The 17916-nt window shown below is 39.5% G+C and overlaps 1 protein-coding gene across 2 annotated transcripts in view; it reads right to left on the reverse strand.

Annotated features, from left to right (window-relative positions):
• Positions 1–12865: 12865 nt before the first annotated feature.
• COG6 (component of oligomeric golgi complex 6) overlaps positions 12866–17916 on the reverse strand; it is a 79004-nt gene continuing 73953 nt past the window's right edge. For both annotated transcript variants that reach the window (XM_004779236.3, XM_004779237.3), the window contains exon 19: positions 12866–17416. In XM_004779236.3, coding sequence (XP_004779293.1) covers positions 17269–17416 — 148 coding nt within the window. In that variant the 3' untranslated portion in view covers positions 12866–17268. The remainder of the gene's footprint in view (positions 17417–17916) is intronic.

Raw genomic sequence — 17916 nt, forward strand, 5'->3', positions numbered from 1 at the left:
AAGGAAGAACAAAGAGAGCGCTGTAGCTACGCGCTTCACTTGTTACCAAACTTTTCCGTCATTAAAACTTGACCGGGAGAAATCAAAGCCCGTGGTCCTAAGCCTTACTCATTATGAATAAGCCTTTGACAATGAATTCGCAAACCGTTCCTCCGAAAGCAAATGGACGGTGAACTTTGTTCGGCAGTCCGTCTGCCTAATGGCTACCCGCCACCTCTGGAAACACAAAAGAATTTCTTTTTATTTTAAATATAAGCAAGTGGATTACTAAATAGCATGGGGAGGAAAAAATGAATACACACACAATGGACCATAATTCGGCGGGGCGGGGGTAGTGGGAGGCGGGAGGCAGTGGGACAAAAGCGCTGGGTTCAGTGACAGAAGACTTGGGCTGCAGTCCAGCTTCTGTAACTTATATAAGACAAGTCACTTAACCGTCTCATAGTTTCAGTTTCTTTATCTGTAAAAGCGAGGAATGGAAATAACACCGCACTTCGAGGACCTTGGTGGGGGAGATAAGGGACAGGTATAAAAGCCCTCCTCTGCTGTCACTGCCCTCAGCATCGGCACGGGCTCCTGAGCCTCGGTGTGGCTCCTGTCACCTTGTGCGGCCCCAAGGGCACTGGCATTCCACTGACAGTCCATAGAGAAAACGCAGCTAACATGTACCAGATGACAGCAATGGCAGTGGGTGTTAATTACATAAATGACCAGATTACCACCTGTGAAGCAAACCAGAAAATGTTCATACCTTCTGGTATCTTGCTGATCTCTCATTTTCTTTGTAGGACAGGCTTAAATTGTGAAAGGTACAAGCAGCCAACATCGTAACAGCCCAAGGAATTTTGGTTGGCTACCCTTGGCAACGTGAAGGTTCTGAGTTGCTGGGCAAGATTGTATTTTCCTAAGGCAAGGAAATTTGCCAAGGTGACCCACTAGATATTTCAGGTGCCATACTCAAGCATTTTCCTCCAGCTTCACAGATGAGAAAGCTGGGGCTTACAGAGAGCCACTAGTTTTTTCAAGGTCCCACAGATCCAAAAGATGCTCTTAACCATATGTAACACTGGACACTGTGGTAATCTGGAAAACTGCAAAAGATACTGCCTGGCAGGAGGGGCCATGAGTTGGTTCAACCACCTGGAAAGCAATTTGGTACTCTCTGAAAATCTTGAACATTTATATACTCTAGAACCCAGAAATGCCACGCCGGGGTACAGACATTCTTGTGTATTCATACTAGTCTGTGTACACAGTCTGTGTACACAGGGATATTATGGAAGGATTGCTCATACTGCGAAACAAACAATCTAGAAAGCCAGAAGTTCATTTGACCGATGGGATGGAGATAACTCGTCACACGATGCTATTATAGCAGTGACTAGAAAGGAGCCGTAACTCCACACAGTTGCAGAGGCCAATCTCTCTCATTACACCCAGTGGAGAAGACTGGGTTACGGGGGGCTACCTCTAGAATGACACCACTTCGGTAAAACTCAAAGCCAGTGAAACTAACACAGTGAATCCAGATGCATACGTGCCTGACAGTACGTTTAAACAATTAAGTGAAAGGTAAGGACAAAATGTAAGCACACGGTGCCCTCGGAGGGGTAGGCAAGGGTGAAATGAAAGGCTATAGGTCGATGCGAAAGTACTGGGTAACTTCTGGTTCGTGAGCGGGGTGGCAAGTCCTTGGATGACTGCCCTGTCCTGTTTCGTGTTCCCATATAAAGGAGGAGATCGTTACTTTGAATGAAGTACCCAGCTCATCATTAAAGCCTGTTTTAAAGTTATGACAGGTGGGATGGGCGTATAGGGGCCTTCAGCCTTTCATCCCATCCCCAGGCATGTCAAGCCTAGACGACTGGAAAGGAAAAGGATACGGAAAGGTGCATGGCTCCGATGGTCCGAGGCTGTTTTTCTGGCCACTCGGTGCTAGGTGCTCGGTGCTCGGTACTAGGGCTCTGGGTCTAGATAGACAGCCCTGCCAGCCCAGCAAAGCAGATGACAGAGTTCTAGACCACCCACGCAGCCATCCAGAGCTGCACCGGGTGGGCCAGAAATTGCAAATGTCCCTGCCCCTTGGCGGCACGAAGCCACCTGTGGAGAGCAGCAGGGGTGGCAGGAGCGTCCCTGTTCCAGGGCTGGAGGCCCAGCTGCCCCCAGGGGCCGGCAAGCCAGTGCCAGTGAGACATCAACACCAGGCGCTCCAGCTGGGGCAATTTATGTAAGTGGATAATTGCACATAATGGAGTTAAAATATAATTGCCTCATTAAAATGGGTTACTAAATCTCATTGTGTGTGAGTGTGAAAGAGATAGAAAGAGACACGTGTGTTAAACGGCAAGAAAACAAAATTGCATAAATGAATGTGAACGAGAGCAATCAGAGGGCCTGATTGGGCCATCTCCATGGAAGGAGACCTCGGTGCCTTGTGGAGCCTCTGAATGACTCGGGAAACCCAACACGGGGGGCTGCTTGCACACAATGGTGACAGCTCAGGGGTGGGCCCAACTCACGGTTGCTGGGTCCTCGGCCTCACCAGGGAGTCTCCAGTTTGGAAGCTCCAGCTGCAGTCTGGCGTAGCAGGGTTGGGTTCTGTCCCCCCCCCCCACCCCCATTGTGTCCAGAGGTCATCCTGCCATGGCTTGCCCAGCGAGCTGTGCCATCGGTGCTCTTCCTGCCTGCTTCCCCCTCATGGCAGACTTTAAGGCTAGAACTGGAGCCAGCTGTCTGCCTGTGTGACAGGTATGTGTAGGAGCGGAGAACAACTGCACAGAGAAAGGCTCCCATGTGGCAGCACGAGCCCTTGCCAACCTGGAAGGGAGCCTGCACAAGGGCCACCTCCCCCACCTCCGCTGGAAGAATGCAGGGCACCCACCTCCGGGGCACCCAACTCCAGGGAGACTCCACAAACGCTCCCAGCGGTCACGGTCACGAAAGCAGACAGAATGCTCTGCTCCCCCTCTCTGGTGGTGCATCAGGGCTGCCTGCCACTGTTGCCTCTGCGTCTGCCACCCAAGCCACCCATGCCACCCATGCCCCATAGGAGAGCTCCTCCATGGGAGCAAAGTCCCGCTACTCACCCTTTGGATTTTTTTTTTTTTGAAACAGTTACTTCTAAAATTAACTCTGAGCGCTTATTACCCCAAGAGCCACAAATGGTCACGCCTCACTTTGTTCCCAAGTTTCCAACGTACGCTCAATCTGGCAATTAGCACAGCTCAGTCTGGAAGGAGCAAAGTTAAGCTTTGTCTCAGAACGCTAGAACGTTAAAATGTCAACACTAATGAGTTATTTTCTTTTCGGTATTAGAAAGCAGATAAACATTACCAATCTGGTGTCAGTGAGTGTCACTAACAAAACCCCAAACCTGCTTCAGAATCCCCCAGTCCAGGAATGTCGCCTGGAGCCACAAGTGAGGCAAAGGGACAGGGACAGGAGATAGCGGGAGAAGGGGGCAGAGAGGAGGGCTGCGCACCCAGCCCTGACCTGGGCACGGGACACGGACGGTGCCCCGTCACCCCCACCAGCCTGCGTGACTCACCGCTACCACTAAGCCCGACTTCAACTGCAGATTTTCACTTATAGGAACAGATTTGTTTCTGTGCATGATTAAATACTCTCTTGATTCCTCAGATAAGTTCAGAAGTGCAAAAAGGAGGAGGATGAGCTTTTTAATTACAAGCAATTCAGCCTGGCAAATAGAAATCTCACCCTGCCAAGTCCCGGACTTCTAAACCTCGCCAAGATCCCCATCTGCTTCCACGGGGGACTGGGGAGGGGGTGCTGATTCAAGTTCCCACAGAAAGGATTAGAAAATCTTGGACCAAACACTTAGCTCTAACAAATAAAGAGCCTCAGTTCTGGATAAAAGTCAAATTGTGAAGATACTGCAGAGCTCTGTGTTTTGCTTTTTTGTGTGTTGGGGGGGAGGTGGGTGGGTGGGTTGTGGAACAGGACGAGACGGGGAAATGGCAGAACCAGATTTCAGCTCATCTTGATGAAATTGTGGAGTTACAAAGGCTACTCTTGTTTCTGCAGGTTTTTTGGGGGGGCGTAGGCCAGGTGTGCCTGGATGTCCCCAATCCCTGAATGGCTCTCCCTATCCCACCCCCATGCCCAGTTTCCTTGAGCTGGGAAACTCTAGAAGCCTCAGAATGGAGCCCCTGAAATGTTATGAAACAGGAGTTGGCAACGCTTTCCTTTTAAGCTGCCAACTTGGAGAAAGAGCCGTGGAGGCACAGGGAAGGTGCATGCCATGTGTCATCTGGGTGTCATGACTCAACTCGTAAGGTGCCCCCAACGGGGCCCCCACCACTCAGGTGGCAGGCAGATGGAGGGCAGATGGGCAAGAAGGGCGGGGACAGAGGAAGCATTGAGGAGAGTCTCTGGAAGCCAGCAAAAGCCGGGTGGCAGCTGCTGAGTCTCAGTGGGCCTGGCACTGCTATCAGGAAGCCTGGAGTGCCACCCTCTGGTAACTGAGCCAGGGGTTGGTTGCTAAATCCTGTAACAGAACCCTCCCTACGGGCACTTGGCATTTGAGCCTTAATGGTTTTGGCACTTGGCCTAATTGCTCAGAATATGTGCATGGTTAGACAGTAATTCCTTCATCACACTCAGTAAGTATCTGCACACAGCACAGAAGCTGCGATATTTTTATTCCAGTAATTCCTTTGCCGACCACCAAAATTCTATGAAAAATTTCTCAGAAGCTATTAGGTATAAACCAAACTGCATCTTACATCACGTTTATGCTTCAGATTATGGAGAGTTGTATAAGCCTCATAATGCCCACCAGGCAAGAAAATTGCCTCATTTTGTTCAAAAAACCATGTATAAGGAATGTTGTTACATTCAGTGATAAAAAGGAGTCACATTATATATACTATCTCAAAAGAGTGGAAGCTGACATACTTGCTTATGCTTGTTAACATGATTATACACCTTACTCATTCTGAGATAAGGTCATTTGGTTAGTGAAATCAGATTACCTTATCAGATTGATCTCTTGGAGATTCAAGTCAGATGCAAGTATTCAAAAATTAGTCAGAGCCAACAGAACCCCAGTCACCCACTTCAGGGTTTGAGAGAACAGAAGTGAACACTATGAATTACAAGTCAGTAAGCGCTGAAAATTTCGCTTAATTTACCAAAGTGACTAGTGCTGCCTAGTTCATATATTGATAATTGGCTTAACTGATAAGTCTCCAGTTTATTTTTGTAACTGCAAAGTAGGACACAGAGACAGGGACATAAAAGTGCCTTGACAGAGGAAACCTATTGTCATCACCAATTGTTCTTTTTAAAAAACACATTTTACTGCCTCACTCTCTTGTTAAAAACTTTAACAGCAGAAATGCAAATAACATACTTCTAAGTAAATAAAGGTTCAAAGAAAAAAAATCATAATGGATAAAATTTAAATCTAGACCTAGTCTCAAAACATAAAGCAAAACCTGAAAAAACTAAAAAAAAAAAAAAAAAAAACACCATCTTAGTTGAAATTTTTAACAAGTATCTTGCAGCAGCTGATACAACATGCAGATAAAAATCCAAAGGACTACAGATGATTGGAAGAAGATTGACAAAATTTATCCTCTTAACATGTATAGAACACTGTACCCAATAACTATAGAACATATCATTTCAAATATTAGGGGGACATCCCTCACTAAAAGTATAACTATGAACAAATATATAAGGATTGATATACAACCTATTGGTTGACTACAATGGAATTTACTTTGAAATAAATAATAAAAAGATAACTAGGAAATCTTGTTATGTTTGGAAATACACTTTTTAAAATAATCCATGAGTCAAAGAAGAAATCACAGTGGGAATCAGAAAATACTTTGCAGTGAAAAATACACAAAATATGACACACAAAAACATGGATACAACGAAGTTTCTGTTTACATGGAAATACAGATGATATTTAAATGAATATATTACCAAAAAAAGTTTGAAGATTGATGATACCGATCTTCCTTGACTCACAATAGGGTCATGTCCAATGAAGCCCATAGTAAGATGAAATATGCTGAAAATGCATTTAATGTACCCAACCTACTGAACGTAATAGCTTAGCCTCACTAGTCCACCTTAAATGTGCTCAGAGCACTTACATTAGCCTACAGGGAATCATCTAACACAAACCTTCTTTAGAATAAAGTGTTGAATATCTCCTTTAATTTATTAACTACTGCACTGAAAATGAAAAACAGAATGATTTTATGGGTACAGAATGGCTGTATCAGTTGTCTACCCTTGTGATTGCGGAGGCAACTAGAAGCTGAGACTGCCTGCTGCTGCCCAGCATTAGGAGAGGATCTTCCTGCATATTACTGGCCCAGGAAAAGATCAAAAGATCAAAATACACAATGTGAAGTACAGTTCCAACTGAATGCATATTGCTTTTGCATCACCGTAAAGTCAAAATATCGTACGTTGAACTACATAGTACGTCGGGAACCATCTCTATAAGCTCCCACTTCAAGAAGGCAGAAAAAGAAGAGCAAATAAATAGCAAGAAAGTAGAGGGAAGGAAATAATAAAAATAGAACAAAAAAAAATCAACGAAACATAAAATAGAGATAACTCTTGGAAAAGACTAACAAAGTTCATAACTCCTAGCAAGACTAATCAAGAAAGAAAACACAAATTATTAATATCATGTCACACACATTAAAAAAGGTTAAGAGGACAGTAAGGGGAGAGACAGTATGACAAATTTAGGTGAAAGGGACATATATCTTAAAAAACAGAATTCATCAAAACTGACACAAGAAGAAATGAACCATATGAATACTCTTGCATATGTATTAAAAATTGAATCGTAAATTTAAAATAACCTTTCCACAGAGACATCTCTATGTAAGTTGGCTGCACTTGGAATTCATCCAAGTATTTATGGAAGAAATAACAACAATCTGACTCAAACTATTTCAGATAAGAGAAGAAGAGATTATGTGCTAATCTGTTTTATGAGGTCAGCACAGTCTTGTTAGCCAAACCAGACAAAGATATTAAAAGAAAAGGGGCGCCTGGGTGGCTCAGTGGGTTAAAGCCTCTGCCTTCGGCTCAGGTCATGATCCCAGGGTCCTGGGATCGAGCCCCACATCAGGCTCTCTGCTCCGCAGGGAGCCTGCTTCCTCCTCTCTCTCACTCTCTGCCTGCCTCTCTGCCTACTTGTGATCTCTGTCTGTCAAATAAATAAATAAAAAAGATATTAAAAGAAAGGAAAATTACAAGGTAATCTACAGGCCATGAACATAAAAACAAAAATTCTAAATAAAATATAAATAAATCAAGAGGTATATAAAAAAGATTGTACATTATGACCACTGGGTTTATTCCAGGAATGCAAAGTCGTTTTGACATTTGAAATTCTCCACATTAAGCAAATAAGGAGGGATAAAGCCTATATAGTCACCTAAATTGATACAGAAAAAAAAAAACAAACCCCACATTTGATAAAATTCAAAACTCACTCATGATTTAAAGTAATCATAACAAACCAGGAACAGAAGGGAGCTTTTTTTTTTTTTTAGATTTTATTTATTTGTCAGAGAGAGTGAGCACAGGCAGACAGAGTGGCAGGCAGAGGCAGAGGGAGAAGCAGGTTCCCCACTGAGCAAGGAGCCCAATGTAGGGACTGGATCTCAGGACGCTGGGATCATGACCTAAGCCAAAGGCAGCCGCTTAACCAACTGAGCCACCCAAGCATCCCAGAAGGGAGCTTTCTTAATTTGATAAAGCCTATCTACAAAATATTAGCCAAATAAAAGCTTTCCCTCCCTCCTCACATTTTGGAAAAAGACAGGGGTGGTCATGATTACCACTTCTATTCAACACTGTAATGTTGTACTGTTGAACACTGCACAGTGTCATAAAGCCAGCAAGACTAAGAAGAAATAAAATTGTCATTAATCACTGACTATGTGATTTAATTTATAAAGTTTACCAAAAATCTACAAATAAAGTTTCGAATTAACTCAGAAATTTGGCAAGGTCACTAGTCACTATAGAAAACAAAACTAAATCCAGTGGTTTGTACTGGAAAAGAAAATAATGTGACCAATATAGGATTATCTCTATAATGCAATAGGCATTAGCAATGCAAAAGTGGTTTATGATCAGAAAAACAATAAATGTCATTGACCACATTAATATTAAATGTGTTATGATGATCATATGATGCCCTCTGATTAATCTATGGAAAACCTACAGCAAACGTAATTCTTTTTTTTTTAAATTTAATTTTATTTTCAATTTATTTATTTTCAGCATAACAGTATTCATTATTTTTGCACCACACCCAGTGCTCCATGCAATCCATGCCCTCTATAATACCCACCATCTGGTACCCCGACCTCCCACCCCCCGCCCCTTCAATCCCCTCAGATTGTTTTTCAGAGTCCATAGTCTCTCGTGATTCACCTCCCCTTCCAATTTACTCCAACTCCCTTCTCCTCTCTAACACCCCTTGTCCTCCATGGTATTTGTTATGCTCCACAAATAGGTGAAACCATATGATAATTGACTCTCTCTGCTTGACTTATTTCAGTCAGCATAATCTCTTCCAGTCCCGTCTACATTGCTACAAAAGTTGGGTATTCATCCTTTCTGATGGAGGCATAATACTCCATAGTGTATATGGACCACATCTTCCTTATCCATTCGTCTGTTTAAGGGCATCTTGGTTCTTTCCATAGTTTGGCGACTGTGGCCATTGCTGCTATAAACATTGGGGTACAGATGGCCCTTCTTTTCACAACATCTGTATCCTTGGGGTAAATACCCAGGAGTGCAATTGCAGGGTCATAAGGAAGCTCTATTTTTAATTTCTTGAGGAATCGTGTGGAGATTCCTCAAGAAATTAAAAATAGAGCAAACGTAATTCTTAATGGTGAGATACTGGGAATGTCACCTTTAAAATCTGAATTATGAAACATGTGTATTATCATTGCTGCTGGCAGTCCTAGGTTATCATGTTAAGACAACAAAAGAAATGGAGGGCATATAGATTGCAAAGAAAGAAACAACACTGTCATCTAGTCTCAAGTAATATAAATGTCTATATAGAAAACTCAAAGCATAGAAATTACATTAGATACATTAAATGAGTTAAGTGCTTAGATCTAATATAATCAACATATAAAAATCAATTGTTTTTATATTCAGCAACAGATTTTAAAATGTAATTAAAAAACAGATACTATTTATACTCTGAACAAGAACTGTGTTAGGAATGAATAAAGCAAAGTTTTCTTAGATTCATATGAAAAAATATAAACTTTTTTTTTGAAGGACACTAAAACTACTCTCATTACATAGTGAAAATTTAACATGTTCATGATTTGGATTATTTAACATCATAAAGATATTAATTGTACCTAAATTGATATATAGATACAAAGTAATCCCAAACATATTCTTTTTTTTTTTAAGATTTTATTTATTTATTTGACAGAGATCACAAGTAGGCAGAGAGGCAGGCAGAGAGAGGAGGAAGCAGGTTCCCTGCTGAGCAGAGAGCCCAATGTGGGGCTCGATCCCAGGACCCTGAGATCGTGACCTGAGCTGAAGGCAGAGGCTTAAACCACTGAGCCACCCAGGCACCCCCATCCCAACCATATTCTTGACTGCTGCTTGAGAAATAGCTGATTTTAAAAGCGAAGTGGAAGAGAAAAATCCAAGAATGCCTGAGGCATTCTAGATGAAAAAGACAAAAAGGACCATCCTACCACATGCTAAGATTATAAAGTTATAATATTAAAATATATGTTATTGGTGCAGGAATAAGGAAACCTATGATAAGAATGCAAACAAGATCCAGAAATGTGCCCACATATATAAAAATTCATGACAGAGAAAACTCTAGCCTCATCCCACTCTTACCACACACAAAGTAGGAAGCAATACGAATTCTGCATCAGCCCCTGATAACCTGTGGTTACCAAGAGCAATACCATGGCTAACGATTTACCATGTGCAAGCGGAATCACAGGTTAACCACAGGAGTATATCTGCACATTTCTGGGTTTCTGCAAACTCTATTATAATTTATTATTGTATGATTCATTACATTAACCTGTTAATACTCAGTGGCTAAGTGATTTCCTCTTTGTAGGTAGGATTCAGAATAAAGGCAGGGTAACTTGACATGCTGTTTTTGTTTTCGTTGTTTTTAATGGCAGCAACGGCAACCTTCTGACTTCTGAATGCTTGCTTTGCTACATCTTTGTGAAAAGGAGCTAATACCGTTTTCAAGCAAGAAAAATTCCTGGTCTTCTATTAAGTGCATATTGCAAGGCTGTGGAATACTAACCAAATCTTTGATTTCCTTTTTAAGATTTGGCTTCTCAGGCAAATGCATTTTCAACCTCAGTGCTCTGCTCATTACCATTTTATACTCCATCTGAGGCCTGGATAGCAAACAGCAGTCAGCTCTTGTCTGAATTCTCCAAAGTAGGCTCATATATTTGATACCCCTTAGGAGGGCTCGTGGCATCTCAACACACGAGGCCTAACTTTTGCTGCTGGCTTGCGCAAGAAAAACAATTCTTGTTTCTTGTCATTTTGCTTTTAGTAGGCAAAAAATAATGCTCGCTCCAGTGAAATTTCAGATCTTGACATTGATGGAAATAAAGAGAATACTCAAGTAAATTAATATCCTGGTGGCAAAGCTATTAGCTTTGAAACTCCTAGATTGTCTGGGACTTTAACTGTTTAAAATATACAATGGGGGCGCCTGGGTGGCTCAGTGGGTTGGGGCCTTTGCCTTTGGCTTAGGTCATGGTCTCGGGGTCCTGGGATCAAGCCCCACATTGGCCTCTCTGCTCGGCGGGGAGCCTGCTTCCTCCTCTCTCTTTCTCTCTCTGCCTGCCTGTGATCTGTCAAATAAATAAATAAAATCTTTAAAAAAATAAAATAAAATATACAATGAAAAAACACTGTCAAATAATGATATATCTATCCTCTTGAAGCAAAGAAATATTTTAAATGATATTTTTGGTCCTACCAACAATTTTCACTTATTTTCATAAGCTTAGTACCATTTATTTTTACTTATTAAATTGTAAGTGCTAGGAAGGTTTTTAACATTAATGTTAGCTGGATTTGATAGATGAGCATGCTATTGTTAAATTATTTTTATATTCATTTCTTAGCCAACTTATAGTCATTTCTTATGTGGATGTGAAAATACATAATTATATCATCCATCTCCAAAAGCACATTCTAAAGGGAAATAAATACATACTTTCAAGATAAGTATGCTTAAGTACGATTATAGCCCTAAAGTAACCATATGTAGACCTAGTTGTTTATATTATAATCTAAACAATATATTTAACTAAATAGGAAAAATAAGCTGACCTCCAAGAACTCAACATTATTATGTGACTCTGCATAAAAATGTGTATAATATAAAAGGTGAAAACTTGTTGCCTAATACAAGGTCACAAAGATTTATACCTATGTTTCCTTCTAAGAGTTTTACAGTTTTTAACTTTTACATTGAGAACTTTGACCCATTCTGAGTTAATTTTTGTATATGTCACGAATATGCTCCAACTTCAATTTTTTTAAGATTTTATTTTTAAGTAATCTCTGCACCCTCAACACCCAAAAAGCAAATAATCAAGTCCAAAAATGGGCAGTAGACATAAACAGACACTTCTCCAAAGAAGACATAGAAATGGCTAACACACATGAAAAAATGTTCATCATCATTAGCCATCAGAGAAATTCAAATCAAAACCACAGGGAGATACCACCTTACATCAGTTAGAATGGCAAAAATTAACAAGGCAAGAAACAAAAATGTTGGAGAAGTCGTGGAGAAGGGAATCCTCTTACACTGTTGGTGGGACTGCAAGTTCATACAGCTACTTTGGAAAACTGTGGAGAGACCTCAAAAATTTAAAATAGAGCTACCCCACGACTCAGCAATTGCAATACTGGGATATCTACCCCAAAGATACAGATGTACTGAAAAGAAGGGGCACGTGCACCCCAGTGTTCATAGCAGCATATCCACAACAGTCAAACTGTGGAAAGATCTGAGATGCCCTTCAGCAGATGAATGTATAAAGATGTGGTCCATATATACAACGGAATATTAATCAGCCATCAGAAAGGAGGAATACCCAACTTTTGCAACAACATGGACAGAACTGGAGGAGATTATGCTGAGTGAAATAAGTCAAGCAGAGAAAGTCAATTATCATATGGTTTCACTTATTTGTGGAACATAAGGAATAGCATGGAGGACATTAGGAGAAGGAAGGGAAAAATGAAGGAGGGGGGAATTGCGAGGGGGAGATGAACCATGAGACTATGGACTCCGAGAAACAAATTAAGGGTTTCAGAGGGGAGGGGGGGTGGGGTGATGGGTCAGCCTGGTATGGGTATTAAGGAGGGCACGTTATTACATGGAACACTGGGTGTTATACACAAAAATGAATCATGGAACACTACATCAAAAACTAACGAACTGTATAGTGACATCATAATAAAAAAATATTACTGTAGATCAAATAAAACAAAGTAATCTCGGCAACCAACGTGGGGCTCCTGAGATCCACAGCCCTGAGATCAAGAGTTGCACACTCAACTGACTGAGCCAGCCAGGCGCCCCCAACTTCAATCTTATTCCTTGTGGATTTCAAGTTGTTGTGGTGTCTTTTGCTAAAAAGATTATTCTTTCCCCATTGACAGGACTTGGCAGCTTTGTAAAAAACTCACTTGACAATGGATGTATGAGTTGTCCAAGTCCTCTATTTCCTCACTATGAACATGAAATGTCTTTCCATCTACTAGGACCACCTTTAATTTCTTTCAACCATGTTTTGCAGTTTGCAGTGGATAAGTATATCACTTGCTTGGTTAAATCTATTCCTAAGTATTTTATTCTTTGTGATGCCACTGTAAATGGGGCTGTTTTCTTACTTTTTCAAATTGTTCATTACTAGTGTACAGCAATACTACAGATTTTTGCATACTGGTCTATATACTGCAATGTCGCTTCACTTGCTTATTGGTTCTAATACAGATATGACCATATAGATAGGTAGATAAACATAAATATATGATAGATATACATGCTCATACTATCTTCAAAAGGACATAGTTCTACTTCATCCTTTTCCATCTTTCTTTTATTTGTCTTATCTGATTTCTCTGGGTATAATTTCTAGTACAATGTGGAATAGACGTGGCAAGAGTATACAACCTTATCTCATTCATGATTTTAGGGGGAAAAGCTTTCAGACAATGTTAGATGTGGATTTTTCTAAGTGTCCTTTGTCGGTTCAGGGAAGTTCCCTTCTATTCCTAATCTGTTGAGTGTTTTTGTTTTATCAAAAGCTTTCCCTGCATCGAGGTAATCATGTTTATTATTTATTAATATGGTATAGTACATTGATTGATTTTCAGACATTAAACTGTTCTTGCATTCCTAGGACAAACTTACTGAGTCCTAGCATATAATCCTTTAATATGTTGTTGGATATTCTTGTTAGTATTTTGTTGAGGATTTTGCATTCATAATCATAAGGGATACTGGACTATGATTTTCTGATGTTGCCTTTTCTGGCTTTATCATACCAATGAACATGTTATTTTTCACTTTTTGACATGTGTATTCAAGCACATCTCTACATGGATTACAGAATGGCTAGCACATCCATTCACTGAAATGCTATTTTTCTATTCTATATTATCTATATTCTGCCATAATCTTTATTTCCTTCTTCTTGCTTTCAGTTTAGTTTGCTTTATTTTTAGTTTTTTAAAGGCGGAAGTTTAGGTTAGTTTATTGCTTAATGTAGGCTATTTTCTTCTGAGCACTGTTTTTGTTGCATACCCTAAGTATTGGTATGCTGTTTTATACCAAACTTTCATTCATCTCAAAGTTTTCTCTAATTTCCTTTGTTATTTCTTTTTTAACCCACTGGTTATTTAAGAGTATATATATTGTTTATTTCCATATTTATTTTCCCTCCGTCATTGGTTTCTAATTTTGTGCCATTGTAGTTGGAAAAGTTACTTTGTATGATTTCAGTCTTTTTTAAATTAACCGAGACTTGAATTGTGGCCTAACATTCGGTCTGTCTTGGAGAATGCAGCACACTGACTTGAAAGGAACGTGTACTTTGCTGCTGGGTGGTGTTCCGGAGATGTCTGTTAGGTCCAGCTGGTTTACAGTGTTGCCCAAGTCCCCTATTTCCTTGGTATTCTTTATTTCTGTGTCGATTCCAGTGATTGTCTAGTATCCTTTCATTTCAGCCACAACTACCTTCATTTTATTTTTTAAAAAGATTTTTATTTATTTATTTGTTGGGGGGAATAGTGTATGAGCAGCAGAGGTAGAGGGAGAAGTAGGCTCCCCATGGAGCAGGGAGCCCAATGCGGGGCTCGATCCTGAAGGCAGATGCTTACCAACTGAGCCACCCAGGTGCCCCTCAGCCACAAGGACTACCTTTAACATTCCTTTAAGGCAGGTATGATAGTTTTCATGTATTCTGAACTGTCTCAATTTTGTCTATATTTTTCACAGGCAGTTTTGCTGGCTATAGAATTCTAAGTTAATGGTTTTGTTCTTCTAGCACTTTGAATATATCATCTAATGCTTTCTGGCCTCTCTGGTTTCTGATGAGAATCATGATTGTAAATCACATGTACACGATCAGTTATCTTCCCTGCTACTTTCAAGTTCCCCTCTTAGACTTTGGCTTTTGATAATTTGATTGTGATGTGTCTTGGTATGTATCTCTGCGTGGGCTTGGTTAACTTCCTAAATGTGTATATATTAAACTTTCCAACAAACTTGTAAAGTTTCCTACAAATAGTTCTTCAAATACTCTTTAGGCCCCCTTTTCCCTCTCTTTCCCTTCTGAAACGCCCACCGAGTGAATATTGCTAATAATATCCCACAGGTCTCTTAGGCCCTATTCATCTTCATCCTTTGTTTCTTTTTCTTTTCTTCCTCCATCCTTTTTTTCTCTCTGTTCCTCTGACTGGATAATCTCCACTGGCCTAACTTCAAATTTGCAGATTCTTTTTATCAACTGTTCAAATCTGTTCAATTCCTACAGTGAATTTTTAAAATTCAGTTACAATTTTCAACTCCAGAGAAGATACTTATAATTTTTATAAAATTATGACTTTAAATGATAATTTCTATGTTTGTAACTTCATAAAAAATCATTTTTGCAATTTCTATAGGAAAGATGGAGAAGATGTGTGCAGTATTTGAAGGTGGGGAAGTAAGGGAGATTAATCTAACAGCTTCTATTTTCTCTATAAATTATGAGGGTCATTAACTAAGAGTGAGGGCAGAAAAGTCTTCTTGAAAAGTGGAGAGGTCAGTTTAACAAAGAGACAAAGTAAACTACAAAGCAGTACTGAGTGCCATTTGAAGACTGCGATCATGAATCTAAAAAGTCATTCAGTCCACTTATGTGATTTTTCTCAGGTAATATTCACCTGTTCAAGTTCAGGTGCAAAGAAAGAAAGAGAAGAATTTAATGAGAGGTTTTTGCGAGGCAAATACCTTTCTTTGAGAAAAGGCTCACATGTATTCTCTAGCTAAGGTTATATTTATGCCGCATCAAAACACAAACCAGGAAGTATCTATCAAATATAAGTGCTGTGTCCATGAATTAGCACTTAAACCTTTTATTTTGACGTAGTACTCAAGATAATATTCATAACACATTCTGCTCATCAGTCTTATACTGGTTATCTCAATTTGGTCCTAAACTGTACTTCCTTTTCTGTAGTACATTTTCTAAAAACACACTGATGAGATGTATCAAAATGTACTTCAATTATCACTGTTGTAGAAATAATTTTAATATTTTGAGAAAACTGTGTGTAAAAAGCCCAACACATTTTTTTCCTAGAAAACAAAGGGATTCATCAATAAGGTAGCAATCTTTTTTCATGGTAGAAATAAATTATATATAATTTAAGTTCTTGATTTATATCATACTTTATTTTCTATCTTTTATATACCACATATACTCATTGAAGGAAAAAGACTAAAAGCACAGATTTATACCAAAAGAAGTGATAAATAACTGCTCTTACTCCAAAAGAATCATATTAATATAAACAATTAAAATTTCAGATACATGAATAAGCCATGTCCTGTAAATAAGTGTTAAATATTATATGTCACATAAATATTAGTTTTACTAATTTGCAAAATATTTTCGCCTTGTCCATTTTTTCCCTATGCCTCAGTTTTCTCATAACTTAGGGACTCACCTCTTTTTATAGTTGTATCAGAAATTAAGATATTTTGCTAATAAGAATCATCCTTGAAATCTTACCAACAGAGTAAAGTCAGATCAAACATATTGAGATCTATTTTTTTAAAAAACACAGTGATTCTGAATCTTACTCATAGGTAAAGTTCTAAAGTCAGAGCCCAAATCATTCTTGTGAGGGGCCACCAGGAGGATAGACACACTGTCAGTGAGCAGCTGCTACTCTGTATTTTTCCTCTGGTGTGAGAGCAGATCCTTATTCTTTGGTTTGGACATCAGATAAAATCTGTAGATGGCTGGATTTAGAGTTCAGACTATACAACAAATACCTATAATTAGACACTAGACTTACATGCAGCCCAGGGTGACTCCCTACCTAAAATCCTTTTGAAGTGCTGAACATCACCTTGAATTCAGGCCAGGTAAACACAGAGTGAAATCCACCTTGTTTAAATTACTTCTCTCTCTCTTTTCCCACTTTTTGCTAAGTGTATATTTCTGCTCCTTGGTTTAAATATGTCTCCTCACATGAATAACTAATAAGAAAGCCACTTAATCTTTAGGTAAGGAGATGTTCTGTCCCATCTTCATATTAATTCTTAAGTTTAGACAACTTTTTTTTTATGTATTATTCATTTGGAACTAATGTTGTAAAATAAAAATCCCTCATACCTTTCATACGACTTTCCCCCATACATATTTATATTCCAGAAAGTTACAGAGCTGGGGAGGTGGCTCACAGAGAACACACCATCTCTACAGAAGGAGCAGATACAGAGCAACCCTGACTCAGGTCAAGATTGTATTGCTTACTTCCATGGTACTGAGATCAAAGAAAAGAAATTATTGGGACCTACAATGTTATGATACAAAGAAAATCGTAACCATCCAATTTCAAAGAGGAGATTAACAGACTAAAGAACAAGAAAACCTTTAAAGTTTCAGGGATGCACCATTATGCTAACACATTCAAATAAGATTATCAGGAGAGAAGCGTCTGCACTTGCTGTGGCGATCGGTGGAGGATGCTCTCTGGATCTTTGTATTCATTGACTGGATCCATGACGGCGGCATACACCTCACTGTAAGCTCTGCAGACTAATTCTGTAGACTGTTTTATGATCTGCTCTCTGTGGCGAAACAAACAATACGTGAACACATGATCCAAAAATAAAATACTAAGAATTACAAGAAGCTTCATATTTGAACAAATACATTTCATTTTCATAATTACCACGTATATACATAAAAAAATCATTGTACAACTACACAAGTTACTTACTTTGGTTTGGGGATCCAACATACTTTTTTATATTCATTATTTATTATTGCAGAAGGGAGGGACTCTGTTTTGTTCACAGCTGTATCTTTAGGGTTACTAGACAAGCAACAGAAACTGACCTGCCATCAATGTCCTGATTTTGCAAACGTGACTGGTAACACATTAACCTTAACGAAAGAGGCTTATCATCATTCATACTTATCAAATCTTCAAATCTCAGAATAACTTACAGTAAACTGTCCTTTCAGTTATAGCTCCTACACTAGTAACCACATTTTAGATTTCTCATCTGTTTATATTACCGGGTTAAAATAAAGTGACACTTGCCTCCAACAAGTCAGCATTTTC

This window comes from Mustela putorius, unplaced genomic scaffold, assembly GCF_011764305.1.
Source record: "Mustela putorius furo isolate JIRA1106 unplaced genomic scaffold, ASM1176430v1.1 tig00004013_pilon_pilon_pilon, whole genome shotgun sequence".
Classification (NCBI taxonomy): domain Eukaryota; kingdom Metazoa; phylum Chordata; class Mammalia; order Carnivora; family Mustelidae; genus Mustela; species Mustela putorius.